The 21,767-nt window shown below is 36.8% G+C and overlaps 1 protein-coding gene across 1 annotated transcript in view; it reads left to right on the top strand.

The window, feature by feature from the left end:
- The window catches only part of LOC139424560 (rhomboid-related protein 3-like), a 75,047-nt gene that overhangs the window by 38,576 nt on the left and 14,704 nt on the right, over window positions 1-21,767 (top strand). Inside the window, exons 3-4 of the mRNA XM_071176532.1 lie at window positions 18,946-19,104; window positions 21,203-21,430. Coding sequence (XP_071032633.1) covers window positions 18,946-19,104; window positions 21,203-21,430 — 387 coding nt within the window. The remainder of the gene's footprint in view (window positions 1-18,945; window positions 19,105-21,202; window positions 21,431-21,767) is intronic.

The following is a 21,767-nucleotide window of genomic DNA, read 5'->3' as shown; positions in this document are numbered from 1 at the left end:
GTCTAGTGAGTGTGTATATAAAGTCTAGTGAGTGTGTATATAAAGTCTAGTGAGTGTGTATATAAAGTCTAGTGAGTGTGTATATGAAGTCTAGTGAGTGTGTGTATATAAAGTCTAGTGAGTGTATATAAAGTCTAGTGAGTGTGTGTATATGGTGTGTATATAAAGTCTAGTGAGTGTGTATATAAAGTCTAGTGAGTGTGTATATAAAGTCTAGTGAGTGTGTATATACAGTCTAGTGAGTGTGTATATGGTGTGTATATAAAGTCTAGTGAGTGTGTATATACAGTCTAGTGAGTGTGTGTATATGGTGTGTATATAAAGTCTAGTGAGTGTGTATATAAAGTCTAGTGAGTGTGTATATACAGTCTAGTGAGTGTGTATATGGTGTGTATATAAAGTCTAGTGAGTGTGTATATAAAGTCTAGTGAGTGTGTATATAAAGTCTAGTGAGTGTGTATATAAAGTCTAGTGAGTGTGTATATAAAGTCTAGTGAGTGTGTATATACAGTCTAGTGAGTGTGTATATGGTGTGTATATAAAGTCTAGTGAGTGTGTATATGGCGTGTGTGTATATAAAGTCTAGTGAGTGTGTATATGGCATGTGTATATAAAGTCTAGTGAGTGTGTATATGGCGTGTGTGTATATAAAGTCTAGTGAGTGTGTATATACAGTCTAGTGAGTGTGTATATGGTGTGTGTATATAAAGTCTAGTGAGTGTGTGTATATGGTGTGTGTATAAAGTCTAGTGAGTGTGTATATGGTGTGTATATAAAGTCTAGTGAGTGTGTATATGGCGTGTGTATATAAAGTCTAGTGAGTGTGTATATAAAGTCTAGTGAGTGTGTATATGGTGTGTATATAAAGTCTAGTGAGTGTGTATATGGTGTGTATATAAAGTCTAGTGAGTGTGTATATGGCGTGTGTGTATATAAAGTCTAGTGAGTGTATATAGAGTCTAGTGAGTGTGTGTATATGGTGTGTATATAAAGTCTAGTGAGTGTGTATATGGCGTGTGTATATAAAGTCTAGTGAGTGTGTATGAAGTCTAGTGAGTGTGTATATAAAGTCTAGTGAGTGTGTATATACAGTCTAGTGAGTGTGTATATAAAGTCTAGTGAGTGTATATAAAGTCTAGTGAGTGTGTGTATATGGTGTGTATATAAAGTCTAGTGAGTGTGTATATGGCGTGTGTGTATATAAAGTCTAGTGAGTGTATATAGAGTCTAGTGAGTGTGTGTATATGGTGTGTATATAAAGTCTAGTGAGTGTGTATATGGCGTGTGTATATAAAGTCTAGTGAGTGTGTATGAAGTCTAGTGAGTGTGTATATAAAGTCTAGTGAGTGTGTATATACAGTCTAGTGAGTGTGTATATAAAGTCTAGTGAGTGTATATAAAGTCTAGTGAGTGTGTGTATATGGTGTGTATATAAAGTCTGGTGAGTGTGTATATGGTGTGTGTATATAAAGTCTAGTGAGTGTGTATATAAAGTCTAGTGAGTGTGTATATAAAGTCTAGTGAGTGTGTATATAAAGTCTAGTGAGTGTGTATATAAAGTCTAGTGAGTGTGTATATAAAGTCTAGTGAGTGTGTATATAAAGTCTAGTGAGTGTGTGTATATAAAGTCTAGTGAGTGTCTATATATAAAGTCTAGTGAGTGTGTGTATATAAAGTCTAGTGAGTGTGTATATGGTGTGTGTAGAAAAGTCTAGTGAGTGTCTATATATAAAGTCTAGTGAGTGTGTGTATATAAAGTCTAGTGAGTGTGTATATGGTGTGTGTATATAAAGTCTAGTGAGTGTATATAAAGTCTAGTGAGTGTGTATATGGTGTGTATATAAAGTCTAGTGAGTGTGTATATAAAGTCTAGTGAGTGTGTGTATATAAAGTCTAGTGAGTGTGTATACAAAGTCTAGTGAGTGTGTATATGGTGTGTGTATATAAAGTCTAGTGAGTGTGTATATGGTGTGTGTATATAAAGTCTAGTGAGTGTGTATATGGTGTGTGTATAAAGTCTAGTGAGTGTGTATATGGTGTGTATATAAAGTCTAGTGAGTGTGTATATGGCGTGTGTATATAAAGTCTAGTGAGTGTGTATATAAAGTCTAGTGAGTGTGTATATGGTGTGTATATAAAGTCTAGTGAGTGTGTATATGGTGTGTATATAAAGTCTAGTGAGTGTGTATATGGCGTGTGTGTATATAAAGTCTAGTGAGTGTATATAGAGTCTAGTGAGTGTGTGTATATGGTGTGTATATAAAGTCTAGTGAGTGTGTATATGGCGTGTGTATATAAAGTCTAGTGAGTGTGTATATGGTGTGTGTATATAAAGTCTAGTGAGTGTATATAAAGTCTAGTGAGTGTGTATATGGCGTGTGTATATAAAGTCTAGTGAGTGTGTATATAAAGTCTAGTGAGTGTGTATATAAAGTCTAGTGAGTGTGTATATGAAGTCTAGTGAGTGTGTGTATATAAAGTCTAGTGAGTGTATATAAAGTCTAGTGAGTGTGTGTATATGGTGTGTATATAAAGTCTAGTGAGTGTGTATATAAAGTCTAGTGAGTGTGTATATAAAGTCTAGTGAGTGTGTATATACAGTCTAGTGAGTGTGTATATGGTGTGTATATAAAGTCTAGTGAGTGTGTATATACAGTCTAGTGAGTGTGTGTATATGGTGTGTATATAAAGTCTAGTGAGTGTGTATATAAAGTCTAGTGAGTGTGTATATACAGTCTAGTGAGTGTGTATATGGTGTGTATATAAAGTCTAGTGAGTGTGTATATAAAGTCTAGTGAGTGTGTATATAAAGTCTAGTGAGTGTGTATATACAGTCTAGTGAGTGTGTATATGGTGTGTATATAAAGTCTAGTGAGTGTGTATATGGCGTGTGTGTATATAAAGTCTAGTGAGTGTGTATATGGCATGTGTATATAAAGTCTAGTGAGTGTGTATATGGCGTGTGTGTATATAAAGTCTAGTGAGTGTGTATATACAGTCTAGTGAGTGTGTATATGGTGTGTGTATATAAAGTCTAGTGAGTGTGTATATGGTGTGTATATAAAGTCTAGTGAGTGTGTATATGGTGTGTGTATAAAGTCTAGTGAGTGTGTATATGGTGTGTGTATATAAAGTCTAGTGAGTGTGTATATGGTGTGTGTATAAAGTCTAGTGAGTGTGTATATGGTGTGTATATAAAGTCTAGTGAGTGTGTATATGGCGTGTGTATATAAAGTCTAGTGAGTGTGTATATAAAGTCTAGTGAGTGTGTATATGGTGTGTATATAAAGTCTAGTGAGTGTGTATATGGTGTGTATATAAAGTCTAGTGAGTGTGTATATGGCGTGTGTGTATATAAAGTCTAGTGAGTGTATATAGAGTCTAGTGAGTGTGTGTATATGGTGTGTATATAAAGTCTAGTGAGTGTGTATATGGCGTGTGTATATAAAGTCTAGTGAGTGTGTATGAAGTCTAGTGAGTGTGTATATAAAGTCTAGTGAGTGTGTATATACAGTCTAGTGAGTGTGTATATGGCGTGTGTGTATATAAAGTCTAGTGAGTGTGTATATACAGTCTAGTGAGTGTGTATATGGTGTGTGTATATAAAGTCTAGTGAGTGTGTATATGGTGTGTGTATATAAAGTCTAGTGAGTGTGTATATGGTGTGTGTATAAAGTCTAGTGAGTGTGTATATGGTGTGTATATAAAGTCTAGTGAGTGTGTATATGGCGTGTGTATATAAAGTCTAGTGAGTGTGTATATAAAGTCTAGTGAGTGTGTATATGGTGTGTATATAAAGTCTAGTGAGTGTGTATATGGTGTGTATATAAAGTCTAGTGAGTGTGTATATGGCGTGTGTGTATATAAAGTCTAGTGAGTGTATATAAAGTCTAGTGAGTGTGTGTATATGGTGTGTATATAAAGTCTAGTGAGTGTGTATATGGCGTGTGTGTATATAAAGTCTAGTGAGTGTATATAGAGTCTAGTGAGTGTGTGTATATGGTGTGTATATAAAGTCTAGTGAGTGTGTATATGGCGTGTGTATATAAAGTCTAGTGAGTGTGTATGAAGTCTAGTGAGTGTGTATATAAAGTCTAGTGAGTGTGTATATACAGTCTAGTGAGTGTGTATATAAAGTCTAGTGAGTGTATATAAAGTCTAGTGAGTGTGTGTATATGGTGTGTATATAAAGTCTGGTGAGTGTGTATATGGTGTGTGTATATAAAGTCTAGTGAGTGTGTATATAAAGTCTAGTGAGTGTGTATATAAAGTCTAGTGAGTGTGTATATAAAGTCTAGTGAGTGTGTATATAAAGTCTAGTGAGTGTGTATATAAAGTCTAGTGAGTGTGTATATAAAGTCTAGTGAGTGTGTGTATATAAAGTCTAGTGAGTGTCTATATATAAAGTCTAGTGAGTGTGTGTATATAAAGTCTAGTGAGTGTGTATATGGTGTGTGTAGAAAAGTCTAGTGAGTGTCTATATATAAAGTATAGTGAGTGTGTGTATATAAAGTCTAGTGAGTGTGTATATGGTGTGTGTATATAAAGTCTAGTGAGTGTATATAAAGTCTAGTGAGTGTGTATATGGTGTGTATATAAAGTCTAGTGAGTGTGTATATAAAGTCTAGTGAGTGTGTGTATATAAAGTCTAGTGAGTGTGTATACAAAGTCTAGTGAGTGTGTATATGGTGTGTGTATATAAAGTCTAGTGAGTGTGTGTATATGGTGTGTGTATATAAAGTCTAGTGAGTGTGTATATGGTGTGTGTATAAAGTCTAGTGAGTGTGTATATGGTGTGTATATAAAGTCTAGTGAGTGTGTATATGGCGTGTGTATATAAAGTCTAGTGAGTGTGTATATGGTGTGTATATAAAGTCTAGTGAGTGTGTATATGGTGTGTATATAAAGTCTAGTGAGTGTGTATATGGCGTGTGTGTATATAAAGTCTAGTGAGTGTATATAGAGTCTAGTGAGTGTGTGTATATGGTGTGTATATAAAGTCTAGTGAGTGTGTATATGGCGTGTGTATATAAAGTCTAGTGAGTGTGTATGAAGTCTAGTGAGTGTGTATATAAAGTCTAGTGAGTGTGTATATACAGTCTAGTGAGTGTGTATATAAAGTCTAGTGAGTGTATATAAAGTCTAGTGAGTGTGTGTATATGGTGTGTATATAAAGTCTAGTGAGTGTGTATATAAAGTCTAGTGAGTGTGTATATACAGTCTAGTGAGTGTGTATATACAGTCTAGTGAGTGTGTATATGGTGTGTATATAAAGTCTAGTGAGTGTGTATATACAGTCTAGTGAGTGTGTATATGGTGTGTATATAAAGTCTAGTGAGTGTGTATATAAAGTCTAGTGAGTGTATATAAAGTCTAGTGAGTGTGTATATAAAGTCTAGTGAGTGTATCTAAAGTCTAGTGAGTGTGTGTATATAAAGTCTAGTGAGTGTATATAAAGTCTAGTGAGTGTGTATATGGTGTGTATATAAAGTCTAGTGAGTGTGTATATGGTGTGTATATAAAGTCTAGTGAGTGTGTATATGGTGTGTGTATATAAAGTCTAGTGAGTGTGTATATGGCGTGTGTATATAAAGTCTAGTGAGTGTGTATATAAAGTCTAGTGAGTGTGTATATAAAGTCTAGTGAGTGTGTATATGAAGTCTAGTGAGTGTGTGTATATAAAGTCTAGTGAGTGTATATAAAGTCTAGTGAGTGTGTGTATATGGTGTGTATATAAAGTCTAGTGAGTGTGTATATAAAGTCTAGTGAGTGTGTATATAAAGTCTAGTGAGTGTGTATATAGTCTAGTGAGTGTGTATATACAGTCTAGTGAGTGTGTATATGGTGTGTATATAAAGTCTAGTGAGTGTGTATATGGTGTGTATATAAAGTCTAGTGAGTGTGTATATGGCGTGTGTGTATATAAAGTCTAGTGAGTGTATATAGAGTCTAGTGAGTGTGTGTATATGGTGTGTATATAAAGTCTAGTGAGTGTGTATATGGCGTGTGTATATAAAGTCTAGTGAGTGTGTATGAAGTCTAGTGAGTGTGTATATAAAGTCTAGTGAGTGTGTATATACAGTCTAGTGAGTGTGTATATAAAGTCTAGTGAGTGTATATAAAGTCTAGTGAGTGTGTGTATATGGTGTGTATATAAAGTCTAGTGAGTGTGTATATGGCGTGTGTGTATATAAAGTCTAGTGAGTGTGTATATACAGTCTAGTGAGTGTGTATATAAAGTCTAGTGAGTGTATATAAAGTCTAGTGAGTGTGTGTATATGGTGTGTATATAAAGTCTGGTGAGTGTGTATATGGTGTGTGTATATAAAGTCTAGTGAGTGTGTATATAAAGTCTAGTGAGTGTGTATATAAAGTCTAGTGAGTGTGTATATAAAGTCTAGTGAGTGTGTATATAAAGTCTAGTGAGTGTGTATATAAAGTCTAGTGAGTGTGTGTATATAAAGTCTAGTGAGTGTCTATATATAAAGTCTAGTGAGTGTGTGTATATAAAGTCTAGTGAGTGTGTATATGGTGTGTGTAGATAAAGTCTAGTGAGTGTCTATATATAAAGTCTAGTGAGTGTGTGTATATAAAGTCTAGTGAGTGTGTATATGGTGTGTGTATATAAAGTCTAGTGTGTGTATATAAAGTCTAGTGAGTGTGTATATGGTGTGTGTATATAAAGTCTAGTGAGTGTATATAAAGTCTAGTGAGTGTGTATATGGTGTGTATATAAAGTCTAGTGAGTGTGTATATAAAGTCTAGTGAGTGTGTGTATATAAAGTCTAGTGAGTGTGTATACAAAGTCTAGTGAGTGTGTATATGGTGTGTGTATATAAAGTCTAGTGAGTGTGTATATGGTGTGTGTATATAAAGTCTAGTGAGTGTGTATATGGTGTGTGTATAAAGTCTAGTGAGTGTGTATATGGTGTGTATATAAAGTCTAGTGAGTGTGTATATGGCGTGTGTATATAAAGTCTAGTGAGTGTGTATATAAAGTCTAGTGAGTGTGTATATGGTGTGTATATAAAGTCTAGTGAGTGTGTATATGGTGTGTATATAAAGTCTAGTGAGTGTGTATATGGCGTGTGTGTATATAAAGTCTAGTGAGTGTATATAGAGTCTAGTGAGTGTGTGTATATGGTGTGTATATAAAGTCTAGTGAGTGTGTATATGGCGTGTGTATATAAAGTCTAGTGAGTGTGTATGAAGTCTAGTGAGTGTGTATATAAAGTCTAGTGAGTGTGTATATACAGTCTAGTGAGTGTGTATATAAAGTCTAGTGAGTGTATATAAAGTCTAGTGAGTGTGTGTATATGGTGTGTATATAAAGTCTAGTGAGTGTGTATATAAAGTCTAGTGAGTGTGTATATACAGTCTAGTGAGTGTGTATATACAGTCTAGTGAGTGTGTATATGGTGTGTATATAAAGTCTAGTGAGTGTGTATATACAGTCTAGTGAGTGTGTATATGGTGTGTATATAAAGTCTAGTGAGTGTGTATATAAAGTCTAGTGAGTGTATATAAAGTCTAGTGAGTGTGTATATAAAGTCTAGTGAGTGTGTGTATATAAAGTCTAGTGAGTGTATATAAAGTCTGGTGAGTGTGTATATGGTGTGTATATAAAGTCTAGTGAGTGTGTATATGGTGTGTATATAAAGTCTAGTGAGTGTGTATATGGTGTGTGTATATAAAGTCTAGTGAGTGTATATAAAGTCTAGTGAGTGTGTATATGGCGTGTGTATATAAAGTCTAGTGAGTGTGTATATAAAGTCTAGTGAGTGTGTATATAAAGTCTAGTGAGTGTGTATATGAAGTCTAGTGAGTGTGTGTATATAAAGTCTAGTGAGTGTATATAAAGTCTAGTGAGTTTGTGTATATGGTGTGTATATAAAGTCTAGTGAGTGTGTATATAAAGTCTAGTGAGTGTGTATATAAAGTCTAGTGAGTGTGTATATAGTCTAGTGAGTGTGTATATGGTGTGTATATAAAGTCTAGTGAGTGTGTATATACAGTCTAGTGAGTGTGTGTATATGGTGTGTATATAAAGTCTAGTGAGTGTGTATATAAAGTCTAGTGAGTGTGTATATACAGTCTAGTGAGTGTGTATATGGTGTGTATATAAAGTCTAGTGAGTGTGTATATAAAGTCTAGTGAGTGTGTATATAAAGTCTAGTGAGTGTGTATATAAAGTCTAGTGAGTGTGTATATAAAGTCTAGTGAGTGTGTATATAAAGTCTAGTGAGTGTGTATATACAGTCTAGTGAGTGTGTATATGGTGTGTATATAAAGTCTAGTGAGTGTGTATATGGCGTGTGTGTATATAAAGTCTAGTGAGTGTGTATATGGCATGTGTATATAAAGTCTAGTGAGTGTGTATATGGCGTGTGTGTATATAAAGTCTAGTGAGTGTGTATATGGCGTGTGTGTGTATATAAAGTCTAGTGAGTGTGTGTATATAAAGTCTAGTGAGTGTGTATATGGCGTGTATATAAAGTCTAGTGAGTGTGTGTATATAAAGTCTAGTGAGTGTGTATATGGCGTGTATATAAAGTCTAGTGAGTGTGTATATAAAGTCTAGTGAGTGTGTATATAAAGTCTAGTGAGTGTGTAAATGGCGTGTGTATAAAGTCTAGTGAGTGTGTATATGGTGTGTGTGTATATAAAGTCTAGTGAGTGTGTATATAGTGTGTATATAGTCTAGTGAGTGTGTATATGGTGTGTATAAAGTCTAGTGAGTGTGTATATGGCGTGTATATAAAGTCTAGTGAGTGTGTATATAAAGTCTAGTGAGTGTGTGTATATGGTGTGTGTATATAAAGTCTAGTGAGTGTGTATATAAAGTCTAGTGAGTGTATATAAAGTCTAGTGAGTGTGTATATAAAGTCTAGTGAGTGTATCTAAAGTCTAGTGAGTGTGTGTATATAAAGTCTAGTGAGTGTATATAAAGTCTAGTGAGTGTGTATATGGTGTGTATATAAAGTCTAGTGAGTGTGTATATGGTGTGTATATAAAGTCTAGTGAGTGTGTATATGGTGTGTGTATATAAAGTCTAGTGAGTGTATATAAAGTCTAGTGAGTGTGTATATGGCGTGTGTATATAAAGTCTAGTGAGTGTGTATATAAAGTCTAGTGAGTGTGTATATAAAGTCTAGTGAGTGTGTATATGAAGTCTAGTGAGTGTGTGTATATAAAGTCTAGTGAGTGTATATAAAGTCTAGTGAGTGTGTGTATATGGTGTGTATATAAAGTCTAGTGAGTGTGTATATAAAGTCTAGTGAGTGTGTATATAAAGTCTAGTGAGTGTGTATATAGTCTAGTGAGTGTGTATATAGTCTAGTGAGTGTGTATATACAGTCTAGTGAGTGTGTATATGGTGTGTATATAAAGTCTAGTGAGTGTGTATATGGTGTGTATATAAAGTCTAGTGAGTGTGTATATGGCGTGTGTGTATATAAAGTCTAGTGAGTGTATATAGAGTCTAGTGAGTGTGTATATAAAGTCTAGTGAGTGTGTATATACAGTCTAGTGAGTGTGTATATAAAGTCTAGTGAGTGTATATAAAGTCTAGTGAGTGTGTGTATATGGTGTGTATATAAAGTCTAGTGAGTGTGTATATGGCGTGTGTGTATATAAAGTCTAGTGAGTGTATATAGAGTCTAGTGAGTGTGTGTATATGGTGTGTATATAAAGTCTAGTGAGTGTGTATATGGCGTGTGTATATAAAGTCTAGTGAGTGTGTATGAAGTCTAGTGAGTGTGTATATAAAGTCTAGTGAGTGTGTATATACAGTCTAGTGAGTGTGTATATAAAGTCTAGTGAGTGTATATAAAGTCTAGTGAGTGTGTGTATATGGTGTGTATATAAAGTCTGGTGAGTGTGTATATGGTGTGTGTATATAAAGTCTAGTGAGTGTGTATATAAAGTCTAGTGAGTGTGTATATAAAGTCTAGTGAGTGTGTATATAAAGTCTAGTGAGTGTGTATATAAAGTCTAGTGAGTGTGTATATAAAGTCTAGTGAGTGTGTATATAAAGTCTAGTGAGTGTGTGTATATAAAGTCTAGTGAGTGTCTATATATAAAGTCTAGTGAGTGTGTGTATATAAAGTCTAGTGAGTGTGTATATGGTGTGTGTAGATAAAGTCTAGTGAGTGTCTATATATAAAGTCTAGTGAGTGTGTGTATATAAAGTCTAGTGAGTGTGTATATGGTGTGTGTATATAAAGTCTAGTGAGTGTATATAAAGTCTAGTGAGTGTGTAGTATGGTGTGTATATAAAGTCTAGTGAGTGTGTATATAAAGTCTAGTGAGTGTGTGTATATAAAGTCTAGTGAGTGTGTATACAAAGTCTAGTGAGTGTGTATATGGTGTGTGTATATAAAGTCTAGTGAGTGTGTATATGGTGTGTGTATATAAAGTCTAGTGAGTGTGTATATGGTGTGTGTATAAAGTCTAGTGAGTGTGTATATGGTGTGTATATAAAGTCTAGTGAGTGTGTATATGGCGTGTGTATATAAAGTCTAGTGAGTGTGTATATAAAGTCTAGTGAGTGTGTATATGGTGTGTATATAAAGTCTAGTGAGTGTGTATATGGTGTGTATATAAAGTCTAGTGAGTGTGTATATGGCGTGTGTGTATATAAAGTCTAGTGAGTGTATATAGAGTCTAGTGAGTGTGTGTATATGGTGTGTATATAAAGTCTAGTGAGTGTGTATATGGCGTGTGTATATAAAGTCTAGTGAGTGTGTATGAAGTCTAGTGAGTGTGTATATAAAGTCTAGTGAGTGTGTATATACAGTCTAGTGAGTGTGTATATAAAGTCTAGTGAGTGTATATAAAGTCTAGTGAGTGTGTGTATATGGTGTGTATATAAAGTCTAGTGAGTGTGTATATAAAGTCTAGTGAGTGTGTATATACAGTCTAGTGAGTGTGTATATACAGTCTAGTGAGTGTGTATATGGTGTGTATATAAAGTCTAGTGAGTGTGTATATACAGTCTAGTGAGTGTGTATATGGTGTGTATATAAAGTCTAGTGAGTGTGTATATAAAGTCTAGTGAGTGTATATAAAGTCTAGTGAGTGTGTATATAAAGTCTAGTGAGTGTGTGTATATAAAGTCTAGTGAGTGTATATAAAGTCTAGTGAGTGTGTATATGGTGTGTATATAAAGTCTAGTGAGTGTGTATATGGTGTGTATATAAAGTCTAGTGAGTGTGTATATGGTGTGTGTATATAAAGTCTAGTGAGTGTATATAAAGTCTAGTGAGTGTGTATATGGCGTGTGTATATAAAGTCTAGTGAGTGTGTATATAAAGTCTAGTGAGTGTGTATATAAAGTCTAGTGAGTGTGTATATGAAGTCTAGTGAGTGTGTGTATATAAAGTCTAGTGAGTGTATATAAAGTCTAGTGAGTGTGTGTATATGGTGTGTATATAAAGTCTAGTGAGTGTGTATATAAAGTCTAGTGAGTGTGTATATAAAGTCTAGTGAGTGTGTATATAGTCTAGTGAGTGTGTATATACAGTCTAGTGAGTGTGTATATGGTGTGTATATAAAGTCTAGTGAGTGTGTATATACAGTCTAGTGAGTGTGTGTATATGGTGTGTATATAAAGTCTAGTGAGTGTGTATATAAAGTCTAGTGAGTGTGTATATACAGTCTAGTGAGTGTGTATATGGTGTGTATATAAAGTCTAGTGAGTGTGTATATAAAGTCTAGTGAGTGTGTATATAAAGTCTAGTGAGTGTGTATATAAAGTCTAGTGAGTGTGTATATACAGTCTAGTGAGTGTGTATATGGTGTGTATATAAAGTCTAGTGAGTGTGTATATGGCGTGTGTGTATATAAAGTCTAGTGAGTGTGTATATGGCATGTGTATATAAAGTCTAGTGAGTGTGTATATGGCGTGTGTGTATATAAAGTCTAGTGAGTGTGTATATACAGTCTAGTGAGTGTGTATATGGTGTGTGTATATAAAGTCTAGTGAGTGTGTATATGGTGTGTGTATATAAAGTCTAGTGAGTGTGTATATGGTGTGTGTATAAAGTCTAGTGAGTGTGTATATGGTGTGTATATAAAGTCTAGTGAGTGTGTATATGGCGTGTGTATATAAAGTCTAGTGAGTGTGTATATAAAGTCTAGTGAGTGTGTATATGGTGTGTATATAAAGTCTAGTGAGTGTGTATATGGTGTGTATATAAAGTCTAGTGAGTGTGTATATGGCGTGTGTGTATATAAAGTCTAGTGAGTGTATATAGAGTCTAGTGAGTGTGTGTATATGGTGTGTATATAAAGTCTAGTGAGTGTGTATATGGCGTGTGTATATAAAGTCTAGTGAGTGTGTATGAAGTCTAGTGAGTGTGTATATAAAGTCTAGTGAGTGTGTATATACAGTCTAGTGAGTGTGTATATAAAGTCTAGTGAGTGTATATAAAGTCTAGTGAGTGTGTGTATATGGTGTGTATATAAAGTCTAGTGAGTGTGTATATGGCGTGTGTGTATATAAAGTCTAGTGAGTGTATATAGAGTCTAGTGAGTGTGTGTATATGGTGTGTATATAAAGTCTAGTGAGTGTGTATATGGCGTGTGTATATAAAGTCTAGTGAGTGTGTATGAAGTCTAGTGAGTGTGTATATAAAGTCTAGTGAGTGTGTATATACAGTCTAGTGAGTGTGTATATAAAGTCTAGTGAGTGTATATAAAGTCTAGTGAGTGTGTGTATATGGTGTGTATATAAAGTCTGGTGAGTGTGTATATGGTGTGTGTATATAAAGTCTAGTGAGTGTGTATATAATGTCTAGTGAGTGTGTATATAAAGTCTAGTGAGTGTGTATATAAAGTCTAGTGAGTGTGTATATAAAGTCTAGTGAGTGTGTATATAAAGTCTAGTGAGTGTGTATATAAAGTCTAGTGAGTGTGTGTATATAAAGTCTAGTGAGTGTCTATATATAAAGTCTAGTGAGTGTGTGTATATAAAGTCTAGTGAGTGTGTATATGGTGTGTGTAGAAAAGTCTAGTGAGTGTCTATATATAAAGTCTAGTGAGTGTGTGTATATAAAGTCTAGTGAGTGTGTATATGGTGTGTGTATATAAAGTCTAGTGAGTGTATATAAAGTCTAGTGAGTGTGTATATGGTGTGTATATAAAGTCTAGTGAGTGTGTATATAAAGTCTAGTGAGTGTGTGTATATAAAGTCTAGTGAGTGTGTATACAAAGTCTAGTGAGTGTGTATATGGTGTGTGTATATAAAGTCTAGTGAGTGTGTATATGGTGTGTGTATATAAAGTCTAGTGAGTGTGTATATGGTGTGTGTATAAAGTCTAGTGAGTGTGTATATGGTGTGTATATAAAGTCTAGTGAGTGTGTATATGGCGTGTGTATATAAAGTCTAGTGAGTGTGTATATAAAGTCTAGTGAGTGTGTATATGGTGTGTATATAAAGTCTAGTGAGTGTGTATATGGTGTGTATATAAAGTCTAGTGAGTGTGTATATGGCGTGTGTGTATATAAAGTCTAGTGAGTGTATATAGAGTCTAGTGAGTGTGTGTATATGGTGTGTATATAAAGTCTAGTGAGTGTGTATATGGCGTGTGTATATAAAGTCTAGTGAGTGTGTATGAAGTCTAGTGAGTGTGTATATAAAGTCTAGTGAGTGTGTATATACAGTCTAGTGAGTGTGTATATAAAGTCTAGTGAGTGTATATAAAGTCTAGTGAGTGTGTGTATATGGTGTGTATATAAAGTCTAGTGAGTGTGTATATAAAGTCTAGTGAGTGTGTATATACAGTCTAGTGAGTGTGTATATACAGTCTAGTGAGTGTGTATATGGTGTGTATATAAAGTCTAGTGAGTGTGTATATACAGTCTAGTGAGTGTGTATATGGTGTGTATATAAAGTCTAGTGAGTGTGTATATAAAGTCTAGTGAGTGTATATAAAGTCTAGTGAGTGTGTATATAAAGTCTAGTGAGTGTATCTAAAGTCTAGTGAGTGTGTGTATATAAAGTCTAGTGAGTGTATATAAAGTCTAGTGAGTGTGTATATGGTGTGTATATAAAGTCTAGTGAGTGTGTATATGGTGTGTATATAAAGTCTAGTGAGTGTGTATATGGTGTGTGTATATAAAGTCTAGTGAGTGTATATAAAGTCTAGTGAGTGTGTATATGGCGTGTGTATATAAAGTCTAGTGAGTGTGTATATAAAGTCTAGTGAGTGTGTATATAAAGTCTAGTGAGTGTGTATATGAAGTCTAGTGAGTGTGTGTATATAAAGTCTAGTGAGTGTATATAAAGTCTAGTGAGTGTGTGTATATGGTGTGTATATAAAGTCTAGTGAGTGTGTATATAAAGTCTAGTGAGTGTGTATATAAAGTCTAGTGAGTGTGTATATAGTCTAGTGAGTGTGTATATACAGTCTAGTGAGTGTGTATATGGTGTGTATATAAAGTCTAGTGAGTGTGTATATGGTGTGTATATAAAGTCTAGTGAGTGTATATAGAGTCTAGTGAGTGTGTGTATATGGTGTGTATATAAAGTCTAGTGAGTGTGTATATGGCGTGTGTATATAAAGTCTAGTGAGTGTGTATGAAGTCTAGTGAGTGTGTATATAAAGTCTAGTGAGTGTGTATATACAGTCTAGTGAGTGTGTATATAAAGTCTAGTGAGTGTATATAAAGTCTAGTGAGTGTGTGTATATGGTGTGTATATAAAGTCTAGTGAGTGTGTATATGGCGTGTGTGTATATAAAGTCTAGTGAGTGTATATAGAGTCTAGTGAGTGTGTGTATATGGTGTGTATATAAAGTCTAGTGAGTGTGTATATGGCGTGTGTATATAAAGTCTAGTGAGTGTGTATGAAGTCTAGTGAGTGTGTATATAAAGTCTAGTGAGTGTGTATATACAGTCTAGTGAGTGTGTATATAAAGTCTAGTGAGTGTATATAAAGTCTAGTGAGTGTGTGTATATGGTGTGTATATAAAGTCTGGTGAGTGTGTATATGGTGTGTGTATATAAAGTCTAGTGAGTGTGTATATAAAGTCTAGTGAGTGTGTATATAAAGTCTAGTGAGTGTGTATATAAAGTCTAGTGAGTGTGTATATAAAGTCTAGTGAGTGTGTATATAAAGTCTAGTGAGTGTGTGTATATAAAGTCTAGTGAGTGTCTATATATAAAGTCTAGTGAGTGTGTGTATATAAAGTCTAGTGAGTGTGTATATGGTGTGTGTAGATAAAGTCTAGTGAGTGTCTATATATAAAGTCTAGTGAGTGTGTGTATATAAAGTCTAGTGAGTGTATATAAAGTCTAGTGAGTGTGTATATGGTGTGTATATAAAGTCTAGTGAGTGTGTATATAAAGTCTAGTGAGTGTGTGTATATAAAGTCTAGTGAGTGTGTATACAAAGTCTAGTGAGTGTGTATATGGTGTGTGTATATAAAGTCTAGTGAGTGTGTATATGGTGTGTGTATATAAAGTCTAGTGAGTGTGTATATGGTGTGTGTATAAAGTCTAGTGAGTGTGTATATGGTGTGTATATAAAGTCTAGTGAGTGTGTATATGGCGTGTGTATATAAAGTCTAGTGAGTGTGTATATAAAGTCTAGTGAGTGTGTATATGGTGTGTATATAAAGTCTAGTGAGTGTGTATATGGTGTGTATATAAAGTCTAGTGAGTGTGTATATGGCGTGTGTGTATATAAAGTCTAGTGAGTGTATATAGAGTCTAGTGAGTGTGTGTATATGGTGTGTATATAAAGTCTAGTGAGTGTGTATATGGCGTGTGTATATAAAGTCTAGTGAGTGTGTATGAAGTCTAGTGAGTGTGTATATAAAGTCTAGTGAGTGTGTATATACAGTCTAGTGAGTGTGTATATAAAGTCTAGTGAGTGTATATAAAGTCTAGTGAGTGTGTGTATATGGTGTGTATATAAAGTCTAGTGAGTGTGTATATAAAGTCTAGTGAGTGTGTATATACAGTCTAGTGAGTGTGTATATACAGTCTAGTGAGTGTGTATATGGTGTGTATATAAAGTCTAGTGAGTGTGTATATACAGTCTAGTGAGTGTGTATATGGTGTGTATATAAAGTCTAGTGAGTGTGTATATAAAGTCTAGTGAGTGTATATAAAGTCTAGTGAGTGTGTATATAAAGTCTAGTGAGTGTGTGTATATAAAGTCTAGTGAGTGTATATAAAGTCTAGTGAGTGTGTATATGGTGTGTATATAAAGTCTAGTGAGTGTGTATATGGTGTGTATATAAAGTCTAGTGAGTGTGTATATGGTGTGTGTATATAAAGTCTAGTGAGTGTATATAAAGTCTAGTGAGTGTGTATATGGCGTGTGTATATAAAGTCTAGTGAGTGTGTATATAAAGTCTAGTGAGTGTGTATATAAAGTCTAGTGAGTGTGTATATGAAGTCTAGTGAGTGTGTGTATATAAAGTCTAGTGAGTGTATATAAAGTCTAGTGAGTGTGTGTATATGGTGTGTATATAAAGTCTAGTGAGTGTGTATATAAAGTCTAGTGAGTGTGTATATAAAGTCTAGTGAGTGTGTATATAGTCTAGTGAGTGTGTATATGGTGTGTATATAAAGTCTAGTGAGTGTGTATATACAGTCTAGTGAGTGTGTGTATATGGTGTGTATATAAAGTCTAGTGAGTGTGTATATAAAGTCTAGTGAGTGTGTATATACAGTCTAGTGAGTGTGTATATGGTGTGTATATAAAGTCTAGTGAGTGTGTATATAAAGTCTAGTGAGTGTGTATATAAAGTCTAGTGAGTGTGTATATAAAGTCTAGTGAGTGTGTATATACAGTCTAGTGAGTGTGTATATGGTGTGTATATAAAGTCTAGTGAGTGTGTATATGGCGTGTGTGTATATAAAGTCTAGTGAGTGTGTATATGGCATGTGTATATAAAGTCTAGTGAGTGTGTATATGGCGTGTGTGTATATAAAGTCTAGTGAGTGTGTATATGGCGTGTGTGTGTATATAAAGTCTAGTGAGTGTGTGTATATAAAGTCTAGTGAGTGTGTATATGGCGTGTATATAAAGTCTAGTGAGTGTGTGTATATAAAGTCTAGTGAGTGTGTATATGGTGTGTATATAAAGTCTAGTGAGTGTGTATATAAAGTCTAGTGAGTGTGTAAATGGCGTGTGTATAAAGTCTAGTGAGTGTGTATATGGTGTGTGTGTATATAAAGTCTAGTGAGTGTGTATATAGTGTGTATATAGTCTAGTGAGTGTGTATATGGTGTGTATAAAGTCTAGTGAGTGTGTATATGGCGTGTATATAAAGTCTAGTGAGTGTGTATATAAAGTCTAGTGAGTGTGTGTATATGGTGTGTGTATATAAAGTCTAGTGAGTGTGTAAATGGCGTGTATATAAAGTCTAGTGAGTGTGTATATGGCGTGTGTATATAAAGTCTAGTGATTGTGCGTAGGGTCAGTGCAGATAGTTCAGGTACCATTAATTGACTATCAGTCTAGTGGCTTGGGGGTAGAAGCTGTCTCTTGGTCCAAGAGCCGATGTTCTGGTACCGTTTGCCGGACGGTAGCAGAGGGAACAGTCTATGACTTGGGAGGCTGGAGTCTCTGGCAATTTGTTGAGCCTTCCTCTGACTTCGCCTGATAGAGGTCCTGGATGGCAGGGAGCTCGGCCCCAGTGACGTACTGGGTTGTCTAATAAGTAGAAGGAGAATCCCCATTCAAGTCAATGGTCTGTGATGTTATTTCTATGGCCTCTGTCTTCCGTTGTGCTGCCTGCCAAACGTGGCACATGGAGAAGGCAAACAAACTGTCTTGAGGCTTTGCTCAGGGCGATGGAATTAGATTCACTGCTCGTTTAGTCTGTCTCACACACACACACACACTATACGCGTGACAGCTGTATTCTGACCCTATTCACAAACAACCTGACATTCAAATCAAACACAAGCGAATCCAGGAATAGAAAGAGGACTCCAATCCAGGCCATTTTACAGGCCGTTGAACAGACACGTCTGAAGTCTAAAGTGGCTCCATTCAATTCGTTGGAATCGCTGTCACTCATAGCAGAGAGGATGGAGGTCACGCGTAAGAACGTTTGCTCATAGAACATTTGGCGTGAGAAAAAGCGAACACCTATTTGAAGGAGATGATGGAGTCTTGACTCCAGTGTCTTTGTATTTTGACGTTATAGCTTCTATTGCGACTGTTCTCTTTGATTCACTGATGCAGACACTGTGCTGTAACCGCGTGTCGTTGGTGAGAGAGAAAGCACTGAGTGAGTGAGTGTGAAGAATTCCTTGTGTGGGATGTCTGGCACTTGCTTCTGCTGAATGTGAGAGACTGTTGTGTGGGTGGAGCCAAGGACTTGTGACCCTTGGAAGTGCTTTGTGGGTAGTAGGAGAAAGGCCATGATTTAGACGACCAGGATGTCAAATAGTCAGACTTTATGTCAAGTGCATCGAAACGTTTCAGTACACTTGGCATTAAAATGAAACGCACAACGCTAGCTAACTTCTTTTAAAGTGTGGATATTGGCTCTTTCCTCAGCTACTGAATGTGATTCATGAAAATAATAAACGGAACAAAATGGCCGTTGGTTAGATGAGCTTTTCAGGCTCATTTTAAATTCTTTACAAAGTAGCTCAAACTATGAATGAAATGTTATTTTATATCTTTTTGGCTTGTTTTTTTGTTGTTGTCAGTGTTGAATGTTCAGTACAAGGCTGTACTGTGAGATTATATACTGACTTAATTTATAATTCACTTGTGATAACCTTTGTGTGTCTCTATGTGATAAGGCTTGTGTGTATGTGCATTGTGTCTTTGTAAATGTGCTTTTTGTTTGACTACATCTGTCAAGTCTCATGCGCGCGTGTGTGTGTCACTCTGCCTGCATGTGTCTATGTCCTTGTCTTTGTGTTTATCTACGGAGCTTCTAACCATACGCCTCTCCCTGTGTGCTCCAGTTCGACTCAGAGAGTTCAGGCTTCATCAGTACAGAGCGGTTCAGAGACCTGCTGGCGGCCCACGGCTCGGAGCTGGACCCTCACAAGCTGGAGGTTCTATTGGCCCTCGCCGACGGCAACGCGGACGGAAAGATCTGCTACCAGGACTTTGTCAACCTGGTGAGAGTCCCGAGTCACTTCCTGTTACCATAGTAACTGATAATAGTGATTGTATAAGCATAACATTGATTATACTGTACACCGATTGGTCATGTTGAGACGTACAGTGGATAGGAAGTGGTCTTATGACCACCATCATCCTTCTACTCACCCAGGTCTCCATGGACATTCCACACTATTAGACAAGACAACACAGCTTGGTTTAAAGTTGCACTTTCACGCGTCGTCTAGCTCCTGTTGTGTTTCACGTGAACTCTTGACCACGGACGGTGAAGTCATCTGGGGAAATAATCAGTTGCTTGGAAATGTGTAAAGTTGTGGGTGGTGGGTTTGTGAAGGTTCCCAAACTCTCCCCTCTCACTTTCCCTTTCTCCTATTCTCTCTTTTGTCTTCTCCGCTTCCTTCAAAGCTGTCCATTGTCTTGTACAGTGGGCTGAGAATGGGCCTGTGGGAACTTGTGAAAGGGGATCTTTTATTGGTCGGTCCAGGTCATGTGACAGGCCAAAGGTCAGGGCGAGGAACTGGGACAGAGAGGAATGAGGAGCATGTACTCAAGTTGTGTGTGTGTGTGTGTGTGTGTTGGGGGGGGGGGGCGTGGCTGCGGCTGCTATTGTTACACACAAAACCGCTCCTCACCCCCCATTGCTTTCGAGAGAGAGAGACTTGCATTTTTTTTTTTTTTTTTTTTTTTTTTTTTTTTTTTGCAGGTCCAACTTTGCTCAGCTGCCTATTCCATAAAGCTGTCAGCGTGATTGGGAGGTGTTGCCTAGCTCTCTCTTTTCTCTCTTTCTACTTTTCCTTCTCTCTTATCTCTCTCAACTTTCTTTATCTCCCTGCACCTTCTGTGCCTACCCCTCTCCTCTCTCTCTCCCTCTCTCTTCCCCTCGCTCCTCTCCCTGACAGCATCTCCCAGTACAGCAGTAGATTGTCCCTGGTCCCACAGTCCTTGTTGGATGAATACCAATCTCTCTCTACCCTGCTCTCTTCTTCGCTGTGGGTGAATAGACAGAACGTCACTCCCTTTCTCTCTCTTTTGATTGAAAAGAAGAGAAAAGAGGAGAGGAATCACCCCTGCACTGCAGGAAGAAAGAAGACTGTGTCTTTATGGGTTTGGGCCATGTGGGGTAACCTAGCGAGGTGTGTGTGTGTCCACGTGTGTGTGTGGCATAATGTGTGTGTTTGGTACCGTTTGATCCCACTCTCTGTTTGGCTTTGGGCTGGGAGTGGCCATGGTAACCTACAGTCATCAAGAATCCCACATGGTCTCTTGACTGCAATCAAGACTCACATAATTGGAGATCTGTTCAATTCGAATGCTCATTATAGATTGAAGAATGGTGCGATTGTCAACTACTTTTAGAATCGGAGAGAGAGAGATGTGGGAATGAGAGAGAGCAAGAGAGAGGGGAGGGAGAGGAATGAGAGAATGCAAGAGAGAGAGAGAGAGAAAGAGGGGGTGAGAGGGAGAAGAATGAGGGGAAGAGAGAGAGAGAGCGATAAAGAGAGAGGGGGACTTGTCCACATTCCATGTTCCATAGGAGGACTATGACAATTGCTAATCTCGGTAGAAGGGCAACGTTGTCAGGCAGCTGCCGCCAGTACTTGGGACGAGGAGAAGAGCTCAGCGGTTGCTAGGTGATAAAGGAGGCATTCTGTTGCTTGGGCGAGGTGGGAGGATATGGCACCGTGGTTGCTGTCACAGTGGGATGAAGGATGGGGGGGCTCACGACTATGACGACATACTGAGGTGTTGTAGGGAAGCCAGCAATAGTTACAAGACCTGTAGGTTGGAATTTCAGCTAATTGAAAATAAACACTTATTTTATGGCCATGTTTCTATGAAATGTCTCGCTCACATAAGATAACTAAGTCACTTATTGCAATGAAAGTCTCACTGAATGGACTGACTGTCCCTGAACCCTGACCTGCTGATGGACATTGGGTAGCTGATTATGTATTTTGACTGACATCTGCACTCTCTCTCTCTATCTCTCTCTCTATCTCTCTTCCTCTCTCTCCCCCCTCTCTCATCCCTCCCTCTCCATAAATCTCTCCGTACTTCTCTCTCTCTCCCTCCCCCCTCCCCTCTCCCTGCTAGATGTCCAACAAGCGCAGCAACAGCTTCCGGCGGGCCATCCTCCAGGGGGGTCGTCAGTTGAAGGGGGCCGGGGCCCTGGGGGAGGAGGTGGGTCTGGGTCTGTCCCAGAGGCTGGTGAGGCACATCGCCTATGAGACCCTGCCCCGGGAGATCGACAGGAAGTGGTACTTCGACAGCTACACCTGCTGCCCACCACCCTGGCTCATCCTGGCGATCACCATCGCTGAGGCAAGGTTCCGCTCATGGAGGGATAAATCCTAAATTCTACTTCAGTCAAATTCCCCTTTGTCATTCATGCATGAATGTCAATCGGAGACTAAGTGAATATTCAACTGAAGTGTAAAGTTAGGATGTGCTTAGGTTCTTCAAGCATCTCTGAGGGTTTGAGGCTGTAAAGCATTGGTTTTGATAACAAAGAGAACCTTATCGTTCAACTTTTGTTTGTCTTTCTTTTCTTCTAACTTGGTAGGACTGGGAGAGAGCAACAGTATCGTTTATCTTTTGCCCTTGGCGTCAACTCTCCATCGAGATAAGCCTTTGAAATCAGTCTAGACTACTGTGAAAC

This window comes from Oncorhynchus clarkii, chromosome 13, assembly GCF_045791955.1.
Source record: "Oncorhynchus clarkii lewisi isolate Uvic-CL-2024 chromosome 13, UVic_Ocla_1.0, whole genome shotgun sequence".
Classification (NCBI taxonomy): domain Eukaryota; kingdom Metazoa; phylum Chordata; class Actinopteri; order Salmoniformes; family Salmonidae; genus Oncorhynchus; species Oncorhynchus clarkii.
This window is presented reverse-complemented; position numbering and strand designations above follow the sequence as displayed.